The following is a 22,725-nucleotide window of genomic DNA, read 5'->3' as shown; positions in this document are numbered from 1 at the left end:
ATAATCTAGGCAAGGCCACGCCCCCTCCCCTAGTAGCCACACACCCCGCCCCCTGCTCCTGCTCTAACGGATTTGCAGGACACCTGAAGGAAATTTAGAATGTCCATAATTTGGGAGGTGAGAGACATTGGAAGGTCAAAATAGTTGCGTTTATCTGCAAATCTGCTAAAGAATGTCCAGTGAAAGTTTCATTGTGCTACATGGTCCGTTTGTGAGATTTCGATGCTTCCGACATACAAACAAACAAACAGACAACTTAGAATTATAGTATAGATTTACATTTACATTGACATCGTTTTCTTTCTTTTTGACACTTAAGTTTTTATTAATCATTTTTCAGAATTTAGGGAAGGGGATTCATTAAAAAAAAAGGGGGGGTAAATTGTTACATAAACTCTGGTAAAATCACAATTGGGGAGGAATTAAAGGGAAAGGGAAGGGTACAGCATTTATACATATACAATATAATGAACATCAGATTCGATACAGTGTACTGTAGATCAAAACATTCAGAAAATTTTAATCTAAATATGGGGATATACCAGCATGTTAGAATTCCCTCCTATGAATTTTTTTTAGATTTCTCCAGATCAGATACTATATTCAATCTATCTACAAATCAAATAGATCTCACAATCTTACATTGTACGAGGATTGATGTTTACAACAGTCCCTTACAAAGGGTATTATCTCCACGCTATGCCATAATCTGACTCCCATTAAAAGCAACCAAACTCTTAAAAAATATATGATCTCCTGGGAGAAAGATTTAAACATCAATTTAGGTCTGGATATATGGAAAGATAACAGACGCACAAAGACACATCGCTCACCATAAATGAAAATAATAAAGTAACTGGTGCAAAGGGAAAACAATAATGCAAAACACTAGCAAATGACCAGAAGGGGTCACTCAAGTCCCTATACTGTAAGCTGCACTCTTGATACATGAGGGAAGAAGTATACGAAAAGTAACAGGTTAATAACTGTTACCACAAAAATCCCAATGGAAACAGACCACATATAGGTCCCACCAGATAACACAGGACGAAAAATAATAAACTTTAATAAATAATATTGATAATAAAAAACGACGATACATATAACAAAATATATACAGTGTATTAAAAGTCCCCAAAGGCGGGACAGAGAGTTGGTGGAGAGGAACACTGGTAATAATAAACACAATATGTCATCATGGGTACAGTGACCCTATGGACCAGGACCTCTTACAATATGTTGAATACACACACACACATAGGAGGTAAGGATTGGAGAAAACCCTTCCACCACAAGAAGCCCTCAAAAACTGCACTCATGTGTAGTACTAAAATGGAGGATAACATTGATCCAGGATACATATTATCCTATACTGCCAGTCATAGTGAGTGGAAAAAGCAAAAATAATAAATCTTTAATAGTTATCTACAAAAACCACAGGGTGTGATATACAAAGAAAGTTTAAAATTACGGCAGTGGAATATGACTAAAAAATGGGTAGTACTCATATATGTGGGAAGATATTTTTAATTCCCACACAGGGTTAATACTCACTGATACACCTTGATAAAGGGCGCACAGCCCGAAACGCGTAGGTGTGCGTTCTCTGGGTGCTCCAGGGGTCATGTTTGATCCTTTTATTTAATAAACAAGTTCTTTTTTGCTACCATTAGCCTCCTCCATTTTTGCTGGCAGTGCACTGCCTTTGTTCATCTATTCTACCTTTCCTGTTCGGTGGATTGCATGCTGTTCAAGATACCTGATGGGACTGCTCCTCTGGAATTCAATGTGAGTTTTTTACATACTATGCCTAGTTATTATGGTTGGGACAATCTCTGTACTATTCATTGTGCTGGTTAGCACTAGCTACTAGTCCCTTGCCCTATTAGGGTATGTTTTCATTGCTCACCATCATATTGGAGTGTTCCCTACGGAAGAATGATCACAAAATTACTGGGACTCACATGCTTTGACGCACCGGTTACCCACGTTGTTACTTTTTGTATACTTCTTCCCTCATGTATCAAGAGTGCAGCTTATAGGGACTTGAGTGACCCCTTCTGGTCATTTGCATTTGCTAGTGTTTTGCAATATATGGAAGATATATGGGAGGCCTCCTCCAAAAACTCATCGTGTGTTGTGATCAAGGAGAATATCTACTAATATTCAGATAGTACATGACTCTTGTCACAGGAGACCAGCTCTTTTAACACGAAAACCTTCAGGGATCATGATCACCAAGCACAGGACAAAGTAATTGAATAAACTGTGTTTATTCTGGCAGAACCAGCAACTACACAAAATACACAGTATGACATACACTCACCAACTGGGGACCTTGCGAAAGTCTCTAGCCTCACTAGGTACAGGGACCTGCTTCTAATAGGTTTACCCTGTCCACTTCTCCAGGTATTCAAAGTGCTATTTACCGAATTGCCACTTTGCCTCTGCGGACAGTTGTAGCTCCGTCAGGCATGTGGGACCTCTCTCAGGATCCCACTAACACAAGATCTGCTGATGAATCTGAACTTGCTCCGCTGGCTGGACTTCTCCGGCGCTGCTCTGCCGGAATCAGGGCTTGTGTAGCTCTGTTACACAGAAGCACTTTTAAAAAGCCCACCGGTGCAATCGCTCCCAGAGATTCTCTCTCACATTGACTGCCTCCCTGCACCGGCCGGTCTCCTTACATAGCGCTTGTTGCTTATCTTTAACATTGAAAGGACTGGCACAGGTGAAGGCTCACCTGGCTGAACTAATGGGAGGAGGGGAACTGGCTTTAGTAATCAGGACTGCCCCTGCATGACGGAGTGGTTGGGAGGCAGCAGATTTGAAAGCTGCCTTTGGGGATTGCGCTGCAGGACTTAGACTCTGCAACGGCTCCCTCCAGCCAGCCCCAAATCACCCGCTGGGAGGGCGCCTTTTGGTCTGCAGGGAACAAAGGCTCTTACCCCACTGTGAGCCCGCCCCAGATCTGATTTTCAGCTCTTCCCTAGCCACCATTTGCTACAAACAGGCATTTCCTTCCAGGTAATTGAATTACTGTGTCTGCTGTAAAGAAATCATTACACATAGCTTCTAACTGCATGAGGGAACACCTTTAAACATGGGGAATACATTTTAATGTACAGAGAATAAAGTGCTTTGAAATACATCCTTACATTCATTGATTATATTTATACATTCCCTGTTCTCCCCACCAGATATGAAATATTTTGGCTGAATTAAACATTACTGAGACAGCCAGTTTACACAGTTTTAGGGGTAGCTAGCTGGGCTTCACCTTTATTTTGTGATGCCAGCTGCCCCTACCATCACAACTCCTACAGGTTACACTCTTTTTTCCCAGGTGTCTCCCCATTATGTTGGTGTAATTGTGGTGAAATGGGGAATATACTGCACATATTCTGGTCATGCCCTAAAATCCAACCACTATGTAGGGAAGTGTTTGCCCTAATATATAGGATCCTGGGGATCACTATTCCCCATGATCCACTATATATATTGCTAGGGAAGCCAATGGACCACCAAAACAAAAAAGAAGCCAACATTATTTCCCAAATTTTAAATGCCACCAGGTGCACCATCGCCAAGAATTTGAAACAATCTGCCCCTCCATCTCTACACCAAATAAACAGCAAAATCTGTATATGAAAAAAATATCTGCCTATCTAAATGGCTCTAACACCATTTTCTTAAAGTTGTAGTTGAAGTGCTACACCTTCTCTCCGTGTTATAAAACTGGATAGTACAGTACCACTTCACTAAGTGCTTTTTGATGGAAGACTCATGGGATCATTTTCAGAGGTGGCTTGCTGCTTTTCATCAATACTGAGATGCTGCGTTAAAAGAATATCCAACACAAAACCTGCAAGGAAAAGTATCGATTAAACAGCTACCATAACCATACAGATAAAAAAAAAAAAAAGAACAGTATAGTTGGGGTCTCTTTTTATGAATTAGAAGGTAAATATTTTAAAGTATGTCAGAGGTGGGTGAGTAGCAGATCTTGCCATCTACTTAACCTCTGATATTCATCTACCTCCGACACCTCCTGCTAATTTTTGCAGCCCTTCATTGTGCAGCACAACTTTCATGATGTGCTGCCTTGTGCGCACAGTTAGGTCGCTGGTGCCATTGGTGTGGAGAGCAGAACAGGAGGAATTTAAACCTTCAGAGCTTCAGTTGATGAAACCTAATGAGACCAGTCCTCGCTGGAAACACTTCAGTGTGCAGTGCCTGTATACACGTTTGTTTGTGTTTGTGGGGGAGGGCAAAGTGGGGGGAGGAGCTGGCTGCATGATCGTTATCCCCACCTCTCCCACACCCCCATCTCTCCCCCTCCCTCTCTTACACCGCCACCTCTCCCCCTCCCTCCTCCAGCCTATCCCCTCCTTACCTTACACCCCCACCACTCGCCCTCACACCCCCACCACTCTCCCTCCCTTACACACCCCACCTCTATCCCTCCCTTCCCTCCCCATCTCTCTCCCTCCCTTACACCCCCCACCTCTCCTTCTCCCTCCCCAGACTATCCCTTCTACCCTACATCCCCAATTCTCCCCATCCCTCCCTCCCTTATACCCCTCACCTCTCCCCCTTCCTCCCTTACACCCCCCACCTCTCCCCTCCCTCATTTACACCACCCATTTCTCCCCCTCCCTCCCTTACACCCCCCACATCACAACCTCCCTCCCTTACACCCCCACCTCTCTCCCTCCCTCTCCCCCTCTTACACTCTCACCTCTCCCACTCCCCACCTCTCCCCTTCCCTCTTACACCCAAACCTCTCCCCTCACTCTTTTACACTCCCACCTCTTCCCTTCCTCTATTACACATTCACCTCTTTCCCCCCTCTCTTCCCCTAAGGAATGTCTGGAAGACTGACAGCTCAGTCAAGCAACCAATCACATACATCCCTGCAAGGCAAAGGCCAATCAACTACCTTGTGGTGAGGAACTGGCCAAAGGATAGTCCACCATACAGGAAGTCAGGATCAACAAAATGGGGTTTTTTGTTTGCCTTCCTCTGGATCAATAAGTAAGTATATGATATATATAGGATAAAGTATCTGTTGTCTAAATTTAGCATAGGTTGAACTTGATGGACCTACGTCTTTTTTCAACCTCATCTACTATGCAACAGTGATAGGCTGCTGCTCTGGCCTTGTATAAAAGTTCCTAGAGCCATTCTGCCTGAGATTTCCTTCTTATGCTGCCCTGTCCTGAATCCGTTGGGTAAAAGTAGACGTTCTGTGACCGCACGCCAGCGCTCCTACCCGCCTTAACCATACCCAACAGCCCCTGTGGCTAGTAAACACAGTCCCAGTGATCCTGTCCATCTACAGTGAAACTGGAGATTGCCACGGGTACTATCAGCTTCTATTGGCTGCACCCCAGTGCTCTTGCTGATCTACAGATGTAGCAGGCATTATTGCAACCGCTGGCACACTGCAGTGGGACATACACAAGTGGAAGCAGCCATTGCTTTATATCAGCTGCATGTGAGAAGAGAGCGGGGCTTCCACGTATTTTCGCGTTAGCGGGTGCAATAACGTTGGCTACATCTGTAAATGGTTCTGGCGGAACACCCCGGTGATTACAATGCTTCCCTTGCAGTTTAACCACTGTATGACGTGACAATGATTAGTTTTTATTCTAAAAGTGCGACGACTAAGGAGATTCCTTCGCTTCCTGGTCCCTCTCTCCCGTCTCCTGTTGCCCTTCCTACTCCTTCCCAATCCTCTCCTTTACCCTCCACCTCTCTCCCTTTGCCGCGGAGCCTGCCCTGCAGGTCTCGCATACCCACATGGTCCCTGAGCCCCTGCTATGATCCTCCCCATTCCCTTTCTCCCGCAGTGCCCGCATCACCTTCCCCTGTGGTGGCATCCGTCCCGTTGCCCCACCCTGCATGGTACCCGCGGCGCGGCGTTCCGCGCACCTGGTGACGCGGCCGACTCGTGCGCTCCCGCAACCCACGGCGGGCGCGCCCACATGCCCCTCCGCTGACTCACCTGATCCCTCCACTCTGCCTTTGCTCGCCATCGCACAGCGCAGGCCGCGCGCGCGCGTTCCCCTCCTCATGGCTTCCTGTCCCTCCTGCGGTATTCCCTTGCTCCGTGCGGGCCGCTCCTGTGTTGCAGCCGGTGCGCGCCCATCCCCAGCTTACAGGGGGCGCGCGCACAGACTCCTCTTATCAGGCTTCCCTTGTCTCCGCCTCCCAAGCCTTAAAGGCTATTCCTCTGACTGCCCCTTCTGTCTCCTCCTCTTCTCTCCTTGACCTATCTCTATCTTCTCCCACTTCTCTCTCTGCTCCTCCCCTCTCTGTCATTGGTGCACCTTCCTTTATAATCCCTGTCTGTCCACTTCTTCCTCGCTCTGCATAGTTCCTGTTTCCCTGTGTGTAACTGACCTATGCTGTGCTCTCTCTCCGTTCCTGTGTTTCCTGCTCCTGTGCTATCTTGGATTTCCCTGGCTTTGACCCCTGCTTGTCCTGGTCTACTCTGCTCTCTGGTATCCCTGTTAACCCTGCTACGCACACTACCTTGCTTACCTCTGGCTTCCTAGGACCTGGCTTACCCACTGACGACTCTACCCTCTGGACTCCCGAACATTGGCAAACGGATACGACTACTCTTATGGACATTCCCAAGCGTTGCAAGTATACTCTAACAACTCTTCCTACAGGCCCAGCAACGCTATTCCACACTCCGGGCTTGCTCCCACTGGTGTGGATGTGTGGTATCATACCGTTCCCACCTCAGTACTGGGGTCTAGCTTGGTCTGCGGGCATACAGGCATGACATTATGCAGAGCCCAACAAACGCAGACCCCCCTGAGGTGGGTACAGGTATTACCCTAGAAGCCTTACACTTTGTTAGCGATCAGCTGTCCACTGTCTCCCAGCAATTGGCCACCTTGTCCCGTCAGGAGGGTTCCATGGCTTCTGCACCAGCAATGGCGACTACCTACGCCAGCCCTACTCCACGGATTCCCTCTCCGAATCGTTATGATGGAAACCCCCTCAACTGCCGCGGTTTCTTAAACCAATGTGAAGTGCAGTTTGAAATGTCTCCCTCCCTGTTTCCTACTGGTCGTGCTAAAATTGCTTACATATATGCTCTGCTGACCGGAGACGCTCTTGCCTGGGCATCTCCCCTATGGAAGCGTAAATGCGAAATAACGCAAGATTACCCTTTATTCAGACGTGAATTTCAACTTTTGTTTGTTACCCCCGCACGGCGCGAGACAGCCGTCTTCTCCCTCTTTCACATTTCTCAGGACCGAAGATCTGCTGCCAAATACGCCATCATGTTCCGTACGCTGGCGGCCGAAGTTCAATGGAATGATGAGGCCCTCACCGCCGCGTACTGGCACGGACTCTCTGATACACCAAAGGACGATCTGGCTACTCATGCCCGGCCTACGTTCCTGGAGGAACTAATCACCCTGAGCGTACGCATAGATCAACGTACGCAGGAGCGAAGAGACGAGAGACACTGCTCCCATTCTTCTCTCTCTGTTCCTTCTCACAGGTCGCCCACTACCCCTCTCCTGGCCCTGGAGGCACCAGAACCTATGCAGGTTGGCAGTCAACAACTCCAGGCAACCGAGAGAGCGTGGCGACGCCAGAACGGTTGTGTTTCTACTGTGCTTCCTCGGAACATCGTCTCCAGAATTGTCCCTTGAAGCCGGGAAATGGGCACACCCAGTAAAGGTAGAGGGGCTTCTACTGGGTACTGTCTCTCCTAACCCCTCTCCTCCTTAAACTCTCCCAAAGAAGTTTATGCTACCAGCCACACTGGAGGGTCCCAACCTTCTCGTAAAGGTTGAAGCGTTCATCGATTCCGGATCGGGCGGTAATTTCCTGGACCAGCAGTTCGCAGTGGAGAATCAGATCCCCATGGTCAGAAGGAAGAGCCCTGTTGGCCTTGAGGCCATCGACGGACGACCGCTCCAGCCGGCCTTCATCATTTGGGAGTCGGTTCCTCTTACCTTGACCCTGGCTTATGGTCATAAGGAGGTAATTGTCTTTGACGTTTTCCAATCCCCTTCCGTACAAATTATTTTAGGATTGCCTTGGCTTCAACTCCACAATCTGCGAATTGACTGGTCTGGTACCTTGCCCATACAGTGGCCCTCGTCCGCAGATGCTGTTCCTACGGAGCCCCCCGTGGTTGTGCTTGCTGGTCTGGACTCTGTACCTGCCGATCGGTCGCCCCTGCCTGCTGTGTACCATGAGTACTTGGACGTGTTCAACAAGGTACAAGCAGAGGTCCTCCCCCTCACCGTCCGTACGATTGCTCTGTCGACCTCATCCCGGGGACTGTCCTGCCGAAGTCTAAGTCTTATCCACTCTCCATCCCAGAGACCGAGGCCATGACTACTTATATTCAGGAAAATCTGGAAAAGGGATTCATCCGCAACTCTACCTCTCCTGCCGGGGCTGGCTTCTTCTTTGTGAAGAAGAAGGATGGATCACTGAGACCATGCATTGACTTCCGCGGACTCAATAAGATCACGGTGAAAAAACGGGACCCCCTTCCGCTCATTTCTGAACTGTTCGACCGTCTCCAAGGGGCCTCCATTTTCTCAAAACTTGACTTAAGGGGTACCTATAATCTCATTCGTATAAGAGAAGGAGACGAGTGGAAAACAGCGTTTAACACACGTTCTGGACATTATGAATATCTTGTTATGCCTTTTGGGCTGTGTAACGCCCTGGCCTTGTTTCAGGAATTTATGAACGACATCTTCCGTGATGTATTGGGAACTTTTGTCATTGTCTATCTAGACGACATTCTTATTTTTTCTAAAAATCTGGAGGAACACATTCAACATACCAAACTTGTGCTCTCCAGGCTTCGTTCTAATCGTCTGTACGCCAAGATGGAGAAGTATCTGTTTCACCAGGCGTCCACAGCTTTCCTAGGCTATATAATCTTCAGTCAAGGTTTTTCCATGGACCCAGAGAAGCTGAAGGCGGTCCTCGACTGGCCACTCCCTAATTCGCTCAAGGTTGTGCAACGTTTTCTATGCTTTGCCAATTACTACCGGAAGTTTATAAAAAACAAATATTCTATTGCTCTTGTCCAAAAAGGGCGCCGACGTCTCATCCTGGTCACCTGAGGCCATTTCAGCCTTTGAGATTCTCAAGAAGGCGTTCGTCTCTGCCCCCATCGTTCATCATCCAGATACCTCCCTCCCCTTTACTTTGGAGGTTGACGCCTCAGACGTAGGAGCAGGCACAGTTCTTTCCCAGAGGACTTCCCCCCAAGAGAAACTCCATCCTTGTGGTTTTTTTTCACGGAAATTCTCAGCAGCAGAAAGGAATTATGATGTCGGTAATCGTGAACTTTTGGCCATTAAGTTGGCTCTCCAGGAATGGAGACATCTTTTGGAGGGTTCCAAAGAACCAATCGCTATTCTCACTGACTACAAAAATTTGTTATATATTGAGGGGGCTCGTCGCCTAGGCTCCCGCCAAGCTCGCTGATCACTCTTTTTCTCCTGCTTCAACTACACCATCTCATATTCCCGGGACTAAAAATGTTAAAGCGGATGCCCTTTCTCGTCAGTTTGCCTCTGAGACTGAAGCTAAAGAAATTCCGGAACCTATTCTTCCGGCCAAACACATAATTTCTGCTAACAAGTTCGATGTGTTGGATGAGATCAACAAGGCACAAGCGCATATTCCCAGCAGGTTCAGGGTACCAGAAGGACGCCTCTACGCAGCTCCACGTTTTTGCCATAAAGTGTTACTTTGGGGTCATTCCTCTAAAGCAGTTGGTCATCCAGGCTTCAAAAGGACGGCAGATCTCATTAAACAGACTTTTTGGTGGCCTAAGATGAATCAGGATATTCTCGAATTTACTTCCGCCTGTCCTGTATGTGCTCAGAGTAAAACTCTCCATCATAAACCTTCTGGACTTCTTTTACCACTTCCCATCCATGAACAACCCTGGAAACACATTTCGATGGGCTTTATTGTTGACCTGCCTATTTCCAAGGGGATGAACACTATTTTGGTCGTAGTGGACAGGTTTTCAAAGCAGGAACACTTTATTCCTCTCAAGGGACTTCCCAACTCTGCCACCTTGGCAGACGTGTTCTCCAAAGAGATCTTCAGGTTGCATGGCGTTCCCATTTCTATCGTCTCGGATCGTGGATCCCAGTTAATCTCAAAATTCTGGCGGGCCTTCTCCCAAAGATTGGGTATCTCTCTCTTGTTTTCCTCCGGATACCATCCGCAAAGCAACGGTCAAACTGAAAGGCTGAACCAAACTCTTGAACAGTATCTAAGGTGCTTCATTTCAGACTCACAAGATAACTGGGTGGATCTTCTACCATGGGCCAAATTCGCCATAAATTCTTTGAAGAACGAGTCTACTCAGTAGTCTCCCTTCTTTTTCAATTGTGGTTTTCATCCCAGTAGTCTCCCTCTCCCACCGTCTCCTTCTGGTGTTCCGGCAGCCGACTCTCATATCACCAATTTACAGGAATCCTGGAAAAAAATCCTCAAGTCCCTACAGTCTGCGGTGTCCAAACAAAAAACCAAGGCAGATCGCCACCGTCAAAGGGGGCCTTCCTTCAATTCTGGTGACCTGGTATGGCTGTCTTCCAAAAATATTAGGCTCAAAACCCCTTCACCCAAGCTGTCCCTTAGATTCTTTGGACCATTCAAAATTTTGGAGAGGGTTAATCCGGTAGCATAGCGTCTCGATCTCCCCCCCCCCACTATGAAGGTTCCGTCCGTGTTTCATGTTTCCCTCCTTAAAAAGTTTTTTCCCAGTTCTCATTTCCCAGATCCCTTGCGGAGACCCAAGCCAGTGTCCACCCTGGGCCAACAGGAGTACGAGATACAGTCTCTCATCGACTCTCGTTTTTCTAAAAATAATCTACAGTTTTTGGTACACTGGAAGGGCTACAGGCCTGAGGAACGTTCCTGGGTACCTGCACATCACATCCACGCCCCAAGACTTCTTTCCCTTTTTCATCAGAAGTTTCGCCTCAAGCCGTGGTTGGATAACTCGGAGATTGATCCTCAAGGGGGGGATACTGTGACGACTCAGGAGATTCCTTCCCTTCCTGGTCCATCTCTCCCATCTCCTGTTGCCCTTCCTACTCCTTCCCAATCCTCTCCTTTACCCTCCACCTCTCTCCCTTTGCCGCAGCGCGTGCCCCGCAGGTCTCGCATACCCACGCGGCCCCTGAGCCCCTGCTATGATCCTCCCTGTTCCCTCTCTCCTGCAGTGCATGCATCATCTTCCCCTGTGGTGGCATCCGTCCCGTTGCCCCCTCCCTGCATGGTACCCGCGGCGCGGCGTTCTGCGCGCCTGGTGACGCGGCCGACTCGTGCGCTCCCGCAACCCACGGGGGGCGCGCCCACATGCCCCTCCGCTGACTCACCTGATCCCTCCACTCTGCCTTTGCTCACCATCGCACGGCGCAGGCCGCGCGCGCGTGCGCGTTCCCCTCTTCAAGGCTTCCTGTCCCTCCTGCGGTATTCCCTTGCTCCGTGCGGGCCGCTCCTGTGTTGCAGCCGGTGCGCGCGCATCCCCAGCTTACAGGGGGCGCGCGCATAGACTCCTCTTATCAGGCTTCCCTTGTCTCCGCCTCCCAAGCCTTAAAGGCTATTCCTCTGACTGCCCCTTCTGTCTCCTCCTCTTCTCTCCTTGACCTATCTCTATCTTCCACTTCTCTCTCTGCTCCTCCCCTCTCTGTCATTGGTGCACCTTTCTTTATAATCCCTGTCTGTCCACTTCTTCCTCGCTCTGCATAGTTCCTGTTTCCCTGTGTGTACCTGACCTATGCTGTGCTCTCTCTCCATTCCTGTGTTTCTTGCTCCTGTGCTATCTTGGATTTCCCTGGCTTTGACCCCTGCTTGTCCTGGTCTACTCTGTTCTCTGGTATCCCTGATAACCCTGCTACGCACACTGCCTTGCTTACCTCTGGCTTCCTAGGACCTGGCTTACCCACTGACGACTCTACCCTCTGGACTCCCGAACATTGGCAAACGGACACGACTACTCTTACGGACATTCCCAAGCATTGCAAGTATACTCTACTAACTCTTCCTACAAGCCCAGCAACGCTATACCACACTCCGGGCTTGCTCCCACTGCTGTGGGTGTGTGGTATCATACCGTTCCCACCTCAGTACTGGGGTCTAGCTTGGTCTGCGGGCATACAGGCATGACAAAAAGCAACTAAGACAAGGGGTTTTGGAAAAATGGGTGTGGTGATAAGGCCCACCCAGACTATACCAGCTATTCCAGTATCACCCTGCAATGGGGTGCGTGAAGCAGTTTTGGGGAACCAATGAAAGTCATGTAGAAGCATTTTAAAATTTATTTTCTTTGCTGTACTTACTGTCTAACAGTCTCAGTGAGTGATCATTTCCAAACATAACTGGTTTATTTTCTCCAATCATTTCAATTAGGTGCTCCAGAAGGAACGTGTCAATAAGATTATTTTTTGCACTCAGAATAACCTGGAATCAAAGAATATATTGGTTTTGGGATCTCACTGCTCTGCCAGCAAACATATACAGTATATCAGTTCCTGTTGTAGTACTAAGAACTATCCTGAAAAACAACATTCTGTATAGTGGAATCCTGGTGAGAATAACTGCCCATACTAGGTCAAACCGAATACTCCATCAAGTCCAGTATCCTCTTTCTCAGTGGGAAGTAATGGGTGAGTGCAGCATAGGGCATCACTTACTCCATTCTGCTAGAAAAGAGGGATTCACATCCCAGAAAATGTGCTGCATTGTGGTGATCACATCAATTAGCTTGGTTTTCATACTTCTATACGGACAACACCTTTAACTTGGAGGTGGTGGACATTTTATACCCCTGTCAAAGAGCTGGTAAAGTAAATATTGTTCCGTGATATCCATTTAGCTTGCTCATATTTACAGCATAATGGGAATGTGTTAAGATGCAAACGATTTGCATTTATATCTATACATGTGTATTATTGTGTAGGTAAGAACATTAGTGAGAAGGTTCTTTGAACCCTCTCTGGGTTTTCAAACTTGATGTAACCTCTATTTGTACCGTTGTACCGTACTTTAGGTTTATAGCTCTATATTATGACCTGTAGATTTTTGTTAGTTTCCGATTCCTTGACTGTGGACCACTCAGCCCTACTTTATAGCTGGGTTTGTTAATACCTGTCATAATTAAGGTGTTTTGAGCCAGTTGGAGCAACCACTTTTTCAGGGGCTTAGTTTTTATCTGTGTATGGACTTTCTCTCCATAAATAGATCTAGTCCCCTTTAAAGCTATTAATGTTATTTGCTGTCACAACTTCAACTGGTAGCGTGTTCCAGGGGATGGTGCGCTGCCTGAAAAAGTGCACATATATATTTCACATAAAAAGCTATTTTTGCCATGGGATTTTTCTATGCAGAATTATATGCAGACTCATCGCCCAAATGTTGAGTTCAGATTCCGCTCAAGTTAATGGTCTGTAAGGTGTCTACCAGCATGTAACGTATCTTATGGACTAGGTTCGCTTAGTGAATATGGCCCTTTTATGGCCCATTCTGTATAATAGGCCATGAAATGTCTTTCAGCATGGAAGGTGTCTTATGGAATAGCACTTGGTAAATATGACCCAAAGTCATTAGTGGCTGAGAACTTAATGTGGATGTGTGCATCTCTGCAAAAGACTACACAACAGAGCATATGAGCTCCACATAATGCTCATTTTTCTCATCTTAACAGTACTTCTTTCATTGCCATAAGCAATGGCTTGGCTTGTATGATAGTTGTTTTCCATGAAACCCTATATTTTTGAGGACATTAACAGGTTCCCTAAAAAGAAACATTGGTAGTGGGGGATGTTTTAATCTTTAAGACCCATCATTTTTGTAGTTTTATACTGTATTGTAAGAAATTATATATAAAATGCAGTACGTTTATTTAAAACTAAAACCTGCAACACAGCAATAGCATTTTAATGTAGACAGTCACAACATATTTTTAACAGTTCCACTGAAACACGACACGTTCGCAAAGGGTTCTGCAGTTCTAACAAGTTTGAAAAGCACTGTTCTATGGGAATGTGAGTCAACTAACGTGCATCAGTATGTGTCACACCATGTATCTGTAAGAGCAGGTATGAATGTGTTAGTATATGTGACACTTGTCCCGGCTCTCCCCCACTGTTGGCGGTCCTGTGTGTGTATCATCGGATATATCAGTTTGTCTCTGAAGATTGTGTGTGTGTATCTGTGTGTTCCAATATGTGTGTATCAAGATATTAATGTTTTTCAGCATGTATCACTGTGCCAGTGTATACAGTCATGTGAAAAATAAAGTACATCCTCTTTGAATTCCATGTTTTTACATATCAGGACATAATAACAATCATCTGTTCCTTAGGTCTTAAAATTAGGTAAATACAACCTCAGATGAACAACAACACATGACATATTACACCGTGTCATGATTTATTTAACAAAAATAAAGCCAAAATGGAGAAGCCATGTGTGAAAAACTAACTACACCTTAAGATTCAATAGCTTGTAGAACCACTTTTAGCAGCAATAACTTGAAGTAATCGTTTTCTGTATGACTTTATCAGTCTCTCACATCGTTGTGGAGGAATTTTGGCCCACTCTTCTTTACAACGTTGCTTCAGTTCATTAAAGTTTGTGGGCATTTGTTTATGCACAGCTCTCTTAAGGTCCAGCCACAGCATTTCAATCGGGTTGAGGTCTGGACTTTGACTGGGCCATTGCAACACCTTGATTCTTTTCTTTTTCAGCCATTCTGTTGTAGATTTGCTGGTGTGCTTGGGATCATTGTCCTGTTGCATGACCCAATTTCGGCCAAGCTTTAGCTGTCTGACAGATGGCCTCACATTTGACTCTAGAATACTTTGGTATACAGAGGAGTTCATGGTCGACTCATTGACTGCAAGGTTCCCAGGTCCTGTGGCTGCAAAAACAAGCCAAAATCATCACCCTTCCACCACCGTGCTTGACAGTTGGTATGAGGTGTTTGTGCTGATATGCTGTGTTTGGTTTTCGCCAAACGCGACGCTGTGAATTATGGCCAAATATCTCCACTTTGGTCTCGTCTGTCCAAAAGACATTGTTCCAGAAGCCTTGTGGTTTGTTCAGATGCAACTTTTCAAACCTAAGCCGTGCTGCCATGTTCTTTTTAGAGAGAAGAGGCTTTCTCCTGGCAACCCTTTCAAACAAACCATACTTGTTCAGTCTTTTTCTAATTGTACTGTCATGAACTTTAACATTTAACATGCTAACTGAGGCCTGTAGAGTATGAGATCTAACTCTTGGGTATTTTGCAATTTCTGTGAGCATTGCACAGTCTGACCTTGGGGTGAATTTGCTGGGATGTCCAATCCTGGGAAGATTGGCAACTGTCTTGAATGTTTTCCACTTTTGAATAATCTTTATCACTGTAGAATGATGGACTTTAAATTGTTTGGAAATTGCCTTATAACCCTTCCCAGATTGATGGACAGCAACAATTGCTTCTCTAAGATCATTGCTGATGTCTTTCCTCCTTGGCATTGTGTTAACACACACCTGAATGCTCCAGACCAGCAAACTGCTAAAACTTCAGCTTTTATATAGGTGGTAACACTTGCTGATGATCAATTAATCAAGGGCATTTGATTAGCAGCACCTGTCTGCTACTTAGCATCTTAATTCCTATGGAAGCAGTAAGGGTGTACTTCGTTTTTCACATATGTCTTCTCCATTATGGCTTTATTTTTGTTAAATAAATCATGACACAGTGTAATATGTCATGTGTTGTTGTTCATCTGAGGTTGTATTTACCTAATTTTTAGACCTGCTAAGGAACAGATGATTGTTATTATGTCCTGATATGTAAAATCATAGAATGCAAAGAGGGTGTACTTTCTTTTTCACATGACTGTATATAAAATAAGACAAAACAAAGAGAAGAAAGAAGGGACAGAATACTGTGTGTTGACACTTTACAAATACTGTAGATAGTAATTAATTGCCTGATTCTGCTGCAATTCAAACATGCAATCATCATATTCACTAAGAACAGTAATAATTGTGTTTCTCACTTCTTTTTTAGTAACATCTCGGATAACATATTCAAGTTGCATTTCCTCCCTTACTTCTTCAATCTAAAAGAAACAATAAGTTACTTTTATTACATACTGTATAGATACAGTACATCCAAGCCTAGTAAGGGCAGTTTACTTTTATTACATACAGATACACCCAAGCCTAGTAAGGGCAGTGATTGAGATTTTATATATATATATATACATATATATATATATATATATATATATAATTATATCAAATATATATATTTTGTATAAGTGTGTAACCTGCATTATCGCTAGGGAAAGAACTACAGTATGGTAAAAAAAAAAAACAGCCAGTTGCAGTCATTGAAAACATGTTTTTTTTGCTATAATGGTATATTTACATCTCACTGTACTCATTAAGCATTTATACTGTACTATATTTCTAAACATCCGAAAACTGTTTTTTGTTGTTTTTTTACACAATTTGGTTACAGTTCTCCAACTTTGTGTGATATGCAAAGAGAGGAGAGACCAATTTAGGAGTGACCCCATTCACTTATACTGTATATCTCTAAATAGATTAACCTATTTTGCCTCCAAAAGCCCATATTTCCCCACCTACAGTATAGGAGGTGAGATTTTCAACTGTTAGTTTTTGAAACAGTGAAAAGTGTATGCAAATAAGATGTCAAATTGTGCGATTATTATGTATTATTATTACATGAAGAATTCTTAATGAGTATGGCGGATATGGCCTATTTTGATCTCATCAAATTGCATGCTGTTTTCAGGTGATTTTGCATAGAAAATGTGGAAGTTTAATGTATATGTTCTCAGAGTCAGATTTTCAAAACAGTGTTAAGCTTTAAGGCAGCTTATGGACCTTTTAAATGAATTAGTTGTACGGCTCCTTAACTCTTGCACTTTTTAGTTAATATGCCCATGAATATCTATATATCAAACATTCTGTAGTCCAGCGGTTCCTAACCTTTATTACACTGTGCACCCCCTCCTAAAATATTTGTTCTGCAAACCCCTAATTAATAAATCTTATTGCCTACTCATCAGACTACTGCTAGCAAAACTGTGTGATCAATCCAAGGCAGTATAGTGTCCTGAGCTCGTAGGGGAACCCACACTTAATAAGGCCCCAAACTGCACCCCAGTGTGTGCAGTCAGCATGGGGAGTATAGCTGTCAATTAATGCGGGAGCCTCCAAAGTCACACCCCAAAATGTATTATGGATGCAATTGACAGTTATACTACCCCTGATAAGGTGCAGTTTGGGGATCTACTAACTACGCACTATACTGTGCTGAACAAGTTTGTACAAGATAAAGTCCTCCTGCCGCCTCTCCATTACTTATATTTGCTTCCTGGTAAGGACAGTGTAAGATAAGGGTAGAAGAAATACTTGATGGACAAACATTCAAAACCACAAATCAAAAATAAATCATGTTTAATTTCCAAAGGAAAAAAAAATCAACCAAATGTTTGGTTTTTGAATAGTTACATTTGTTTAAGGATTGTGAAAATCTTTCAAAATGTTGTTTCAAGGACAGCATCATGGATTGCACCTAAAGTAAACATTAATATATTTTTGTGGGTTCTCTGAAACAAATGCTTATCACTTACATATTGTCCTTCATGTATATCTGCGTAGATAATGAATGTCCTTATACTTTTAAAAACAAAGAACAATAAATATATTTAAAAAAAAGAAATTATCTTCTGATCGATTATAACTAAGAACTGTTAGAAATAAATGTAAACACCCATCAAAGCATTTTCTTGCCATGGGAAAATGTAACATTTAAAACACAATTTACAATACTAGTTCTTGGAAAGGGAGTCATTATTTCAGCTGACTTTAAAAAGAATCTACTACAACTAAGCAATGGGGAAAGCAGCAGAAAGAGAATGTTGGTGATGTCACATTGGTACGATCTTACTCAGTTGTGGAGACCATAACGCTGGAAAAATCTAGATAAGAAGAGCTACTAATAAAATGGTGCATGATGTACAGCAGGGGTGCACAAACTTCTGATGATGCACCCCCCTGCCTGGTCTCCCCCAGTGCTCGCACCCCCCCCTTACCTGTGTGCCGTTGCCATGGCGATGGGGGCCAATGATGCAGCATTGCCATGGCGACGCGTCCCCCAAAGCCGGCTGAATAACAGTAAGTGAGTTACAGAGGCCTTGCGTGGTACCCCAACATTTAATTTAAATGCCTTGGGGAAGAGCACTGGGCCTCTGTAACCACCGCCCAAAAAAATCTTGCATCCCCCCTATGGAGCACGCCGCCCAGTTTGCGCACCCCTGATCTATAGCATAAATCTTTTGAAGAAAGATTCAAGGACCTTAATATGTACCGCTGAGAGGATAGAAGTGGGATATGATTGAAACTTTCAAACACATAAAGGGTTTCAACCAAGTACAAGAGGGAAGCATATGTCAGAGAAAAAGAAGTCTTAGAACAAGAGGTCGTGCTCTGAAGCTTGAGGGTGACAGGCTGAGGGGAAATGTTAGGAAGTACTTCTTAACGAAAAGGGTGATGTATTTGGGAAATAACCTCCCAACAGAGGTCATAGAGGCTAAAACAGTCAAGGAAATTCAAACATGCTTGGGATAACATAAGGGCCGTTCTATACTGTGCGGTCGTGCGCATGTGCGAACGCGCGTGCCGCATGCTTTTCGTACGTATGCTGTGAGTGAAGGTAATGTGTGTATATGTGTGTGTTTGACACATACACCCACACAAATTGCAGCGCCGGCAGCGGCGCAAAATCATTCATTTCCTCATCTTCTCCCTCGTCGGTCCGCTCCAAGCTCCCTGCCATGCGCACGTGTGGCCCTATTATAGACTGGCTGGCTATCCTCAGCCAAGTAAAACTGCTGCGCGCCCGCACTATAGAACCAGCCTAAGGCTATCCTGAATGCAAAATAAGCCAATGATCAAATAGGGGCTGTGGTTTTACAGCAGATAGGAAAATGGACAGACTAGGTATCCTCTCACACTCAGCATATACCAATGACCTTCTCTCTCCACCTTCAATAGCATGAACTCAAGACCACTGCCACCCACTCTGGTTCTAACTAACTTTCGTGTTTATGCACAGCCATTCACTGCACTTACTCCATCCCGTACTCTCTGTGGAAGTCTCCCAAAATACAATTTAAATTGTACGGTCCGTGAGAAAATTATGCCCTTAACCTATTGTCTACATTTATATTTGTATGTATTGTATTATATTTCACTTGTTTTTTTTAAAGTGCTGTGTAAAATATTTGCGCTATATAAATAAATATATCCAAAAATATACATTTACCCACCACCAATGGTAGCTCTGTTTGGATCGTGCTGGTGAGCATTTCATCCATAATATTGTAAACTGTAGCTGTCAGCAGGTGATCATCCACAAAATCCTTCACTGTGCTTCTGATTACAAGAACGGACAGATCTTGCAAGACTTCAACTAGGAGTTCATCCATAAGTGATCTTGAAAATGTCTGCAGTGTTTCTCTGTTTGCCATTAAGAGAGTTCTGCATAAAGAGGAGGTTGAAAAACTATCAGTGAACTAGCATGTTCAATCATAGGTTCTATACACTGCACAGACTTATACTGAAATATTTGAATATATATTGAATTAAATTTGTCAATGGACGAACTGTGGAAGAATTAGTGTGCAACTAACTTTTTTCTAAATATTTATGCACATATTTTATGACTACTGTAGTCGATCTACACCCAAAATTAGTATTTATGAAAAAGATCATCCGAGTTGATTCACTTTTGTATCTTTAATCTTTATAGTGCTAGCCAGTGCACAAAACAATTTACAGAGATATCACAGAAGACATAATGCAAGGAAGAATATAAAGAAGTGCATCAGGCATATAGTATAAGTAAACCTCGGAGAAATACAAGCTATATAAACAAAAAGGAAAAGCACAGTTTCAAAGTATATATATACTTTGCCCAGAACCAAGGAACGGAGAAGAAGACACGGCACATCAGGTAAGTGATAAACTGTATTGAAGCAAACCAAAAATTCAAAGTTTTGGAACTGCTCAGAGCTCCTTCATCAGAGTGTGCAAGGGTGGTCATGTTGACCGTGGTCAATGAGCTCTGAGCAGTTCCGAAACATTGCATTTTCTGTATGCTTCAATACTGTTTACCACTTACATGATGTACTATGTCCTCTTCTCTGTTCCTTGGTTGTGGGTGAATAATTTTTCTTTTTTTAATGACAAATGCACTCGTTTGCACATGCTTTTTGCCTAAGGTGTGCTACCTTCCTTTATTTTATATGCATATGTATATACATTTTAAGTTATGGTGGTTGAAAAAGACAACAAAAAACCTCCACCGTTAGCAAATAGCCAATAAAGAATATCACTTGGGAGCACATTCACATGTCTTAGACAGGTCGGCAACCCTGCCTTTCAACCATTATCACCTAGCATACTGTGCTTCCACTGCAGCAAGGGATTCTGGGAAATGACATGCAAATGAGCACACAATGTGTCACCTATTGCCTAGAATATCCATTCACATGGAGCCCATATAAGCAAATGCATCGCTGTTCACACAGCTTTTAAGCACAGCATGGGACTAGATGCCGAGCAAGTCAAACCACTCACAGACATGTTTCAGCATTAATGGGTATCATCAGTGTAAGGTTGGTTTATACTTGCTTTGCAATTTTTCTAGGCTGGGTAATGTCCCAGTCTCGCAAGTCCATGGACATGCCGGAGATAACTTCTCACAAGGGAACGTAGTTATGCAAACGCAGCAGCATCAGTGGCAGAGATACTGGGGCTAGGGATCAAGGTTATGGGCCCTGGAAGATCCAGTTTGTGTCACTCAGGATTGGCCTTCCCTTTACCTCTAGCAGATGGTGAGGGGCTAGGGACAGGGGCTGGTGACTTGGCAGGGACAACTGGGTCTGGTGAGTTGGGCATAGTAATGTCCATGACCTGTCCATGATTTGTACCGGTAGGTCGGCCACGACCTCTAGGGGACGTTACTGGGATCTTCTGAAATGATCGACGCCGGCTTCTTCCCCGGGCTGGGGTCTGTAGTGGAGCAGATGTAGAAGAGCACCGTCTGGTACTCGTTCCGGTAGGCAACAAAGGAGGTTCAGCATCTGACAAGGTGGCCATCTTGACGATGTCATCGGGAAGAGCCAAGCTCGCGAGACTTCCAGGCAAGCCCTTGCTCTGCACCGGCAGTGACGTTGCTTCCGATTGTACCCCGCGGCATGGAAAACAAGGCTCCGCAGGATTCCTCCTTCGGGGCCTAGCTGGAGGCTAAGAGGTCTCTGTTCTAGTGCAGGGGTCATGGACATCCTGCACATGCACACCTTACCCCTTCCTCATCCCAGCTCCGACTGAAATGCTCCTATGCGCGCACAACGTATCATTCTCCAGACATAAGAATCCGGACGCGCTATTGGCTGCTGCAACCCATGAGGTCTGTCGCCCTAGTGCATCCTGGGAGCTGTAGTCCCCTGCGGATCTATTCTGCCTAATGGCCGCCTCGCGCACCTATTCTGCACATGCGCAGCATCTTGCGCATGCGCAATCACGACCAAGATTGTGTGCGCCCTGCAAGGGGACCCGCCGGTAACCTCCGGCGATCGAGTCGCCTGCAGCAAACTCCCCACACTCTCCCCCTGCCTCCGCTGCCAGACGCAGCTGCAGTAAAACAGTGTTACAATGTCAAGGGTAATAGTCCATATAAAGGGAAAGGAACATGAAGTAAAATTCGTGGCTGAAGTAACTATGAATGATATAATAAGTAGACCCCACAATAACACATAATAAGACAGACATAGCCAGCGAGGTCAGGTGCATGTACAGATTAAGTCTTTCCTTATGTTCCAGCGTCCACGGGTATGGGAAGGAGCACATTCTGGAAATAAGGTGCGCTCTGCAGGACAGTCCATAGCTGGCTGTAATGGCCCATCAGATTAACACAGTTTCGGGCCCTGCGTTTGAATAGAACTCGCGCTGTGTTAATCCTACTGGGCTGCACCTGTCTGTAAGAGACATGCAATGAGGTGAGACTGAATCAGTCACTCTACCCGCGCGCCTCCAATAGGCGATCGCACGGCTTTTATTTTAAATGGCATTAATTTAAGGTCCAGGGTTAGGTCTCCTGTGTGCGTAGCGGGAGGGGTGGTTAACCCATAATTACCATAGTGGTTAATAACCGCTAAGGTGATTAAGGGGTTGCAGGTCAGTAGTTAGTTTTTATTTTATTTTACGGTCAGTGCCCACTGAAGAAGAGGAAGATGAGGAGGAAAACTAGGAGGATGATGATGGCCTTCATCCTGGCAGTGGTAAGTACAAATTTAACTGACTTTATGCTGGCTGAATAATGTGCTAATGTGCTATTATCACGGTCCGGATAATAGGGATTTTGACCATTACTGTACTGTATGTGTTGGGGGGAGGGGGGGGGGAGAGTTGTTCAATGTATTGTATAGATGTTTGTATGGTAATGTTTATTGGGGGTAGAGGGGATTGGTGAAGGGAGAAGTTGCCTTGGGGTGGGTGGTTAGGACTCTCGGGTGGGTTGTGGGGGAGGTTAACCCTTTCATTACCATAGTGGCTACTCTCGCAACCTTCCCGGTAGGCCTAACCACCCACTCTGGAGCAACTAGC

At 45.0% G+C, this 22,725-nt stretch overlaps 1 protein-coding gene across 3 annotated transcripts in view; it reads right to left on the bottom strand.

Moving 5' to 3' along the window:
* Window positions 1-282: 282 nt before the first annotated feature.
* LOC142497068 (uncharacterized) overlaps window positions 283-22,725 on the bottom strand; it is a 68,932-nt gene continuing 46,489 nt past the window's right edge. For all 3 annotated transcript variants that reach the window (XM_075604366.1, XM_075604365.1, XM_075604367.1), the window contains exons 8-11: window positions 19,386-19,596; window positions 16,080-16,142; window positions 12,369-12,489; window positions 283-3,865 (exon numbers count right to left, since the gene is read on the bottom strand). In XM_075604366.1, the coding sequence (XP_075460481.1) occupies window positions 3,762-3,865; window positions 12,369-12,489; window positions 16,080-16,142; window positions 19,386-19,596 (499 nt within the window). In that variant the 3' untranslated portion in view covers window positions 283-3,761. The remainder of the gene's footprint in view (window positions 3,866-12,368; window positions 12,490-16,079; window positions 16,143-19,385; window positions 19,597-22,725) is intronic.

This window comes from Ascaphus truei, chromosome 6 (genome assembly GCF_040206685.1).
Source record: "Ascaphus truei isolate aAscTru1 chromosome 6, aAscTru1.hap1, whole genome shotgun sequence".
NCBI classification, from domain to species: domain Eukaryota; kingdom Metazoa; phylum Chordata; class Amphibia; order Anura; family Ascaphidae; genus Ascaphus; species Ascaphus truei.
The sequence above is the reverse complement of the archived record's forward strand: the minus strand, read 5'-3'. Positions and strand labels throughout refer to the sequence as shown.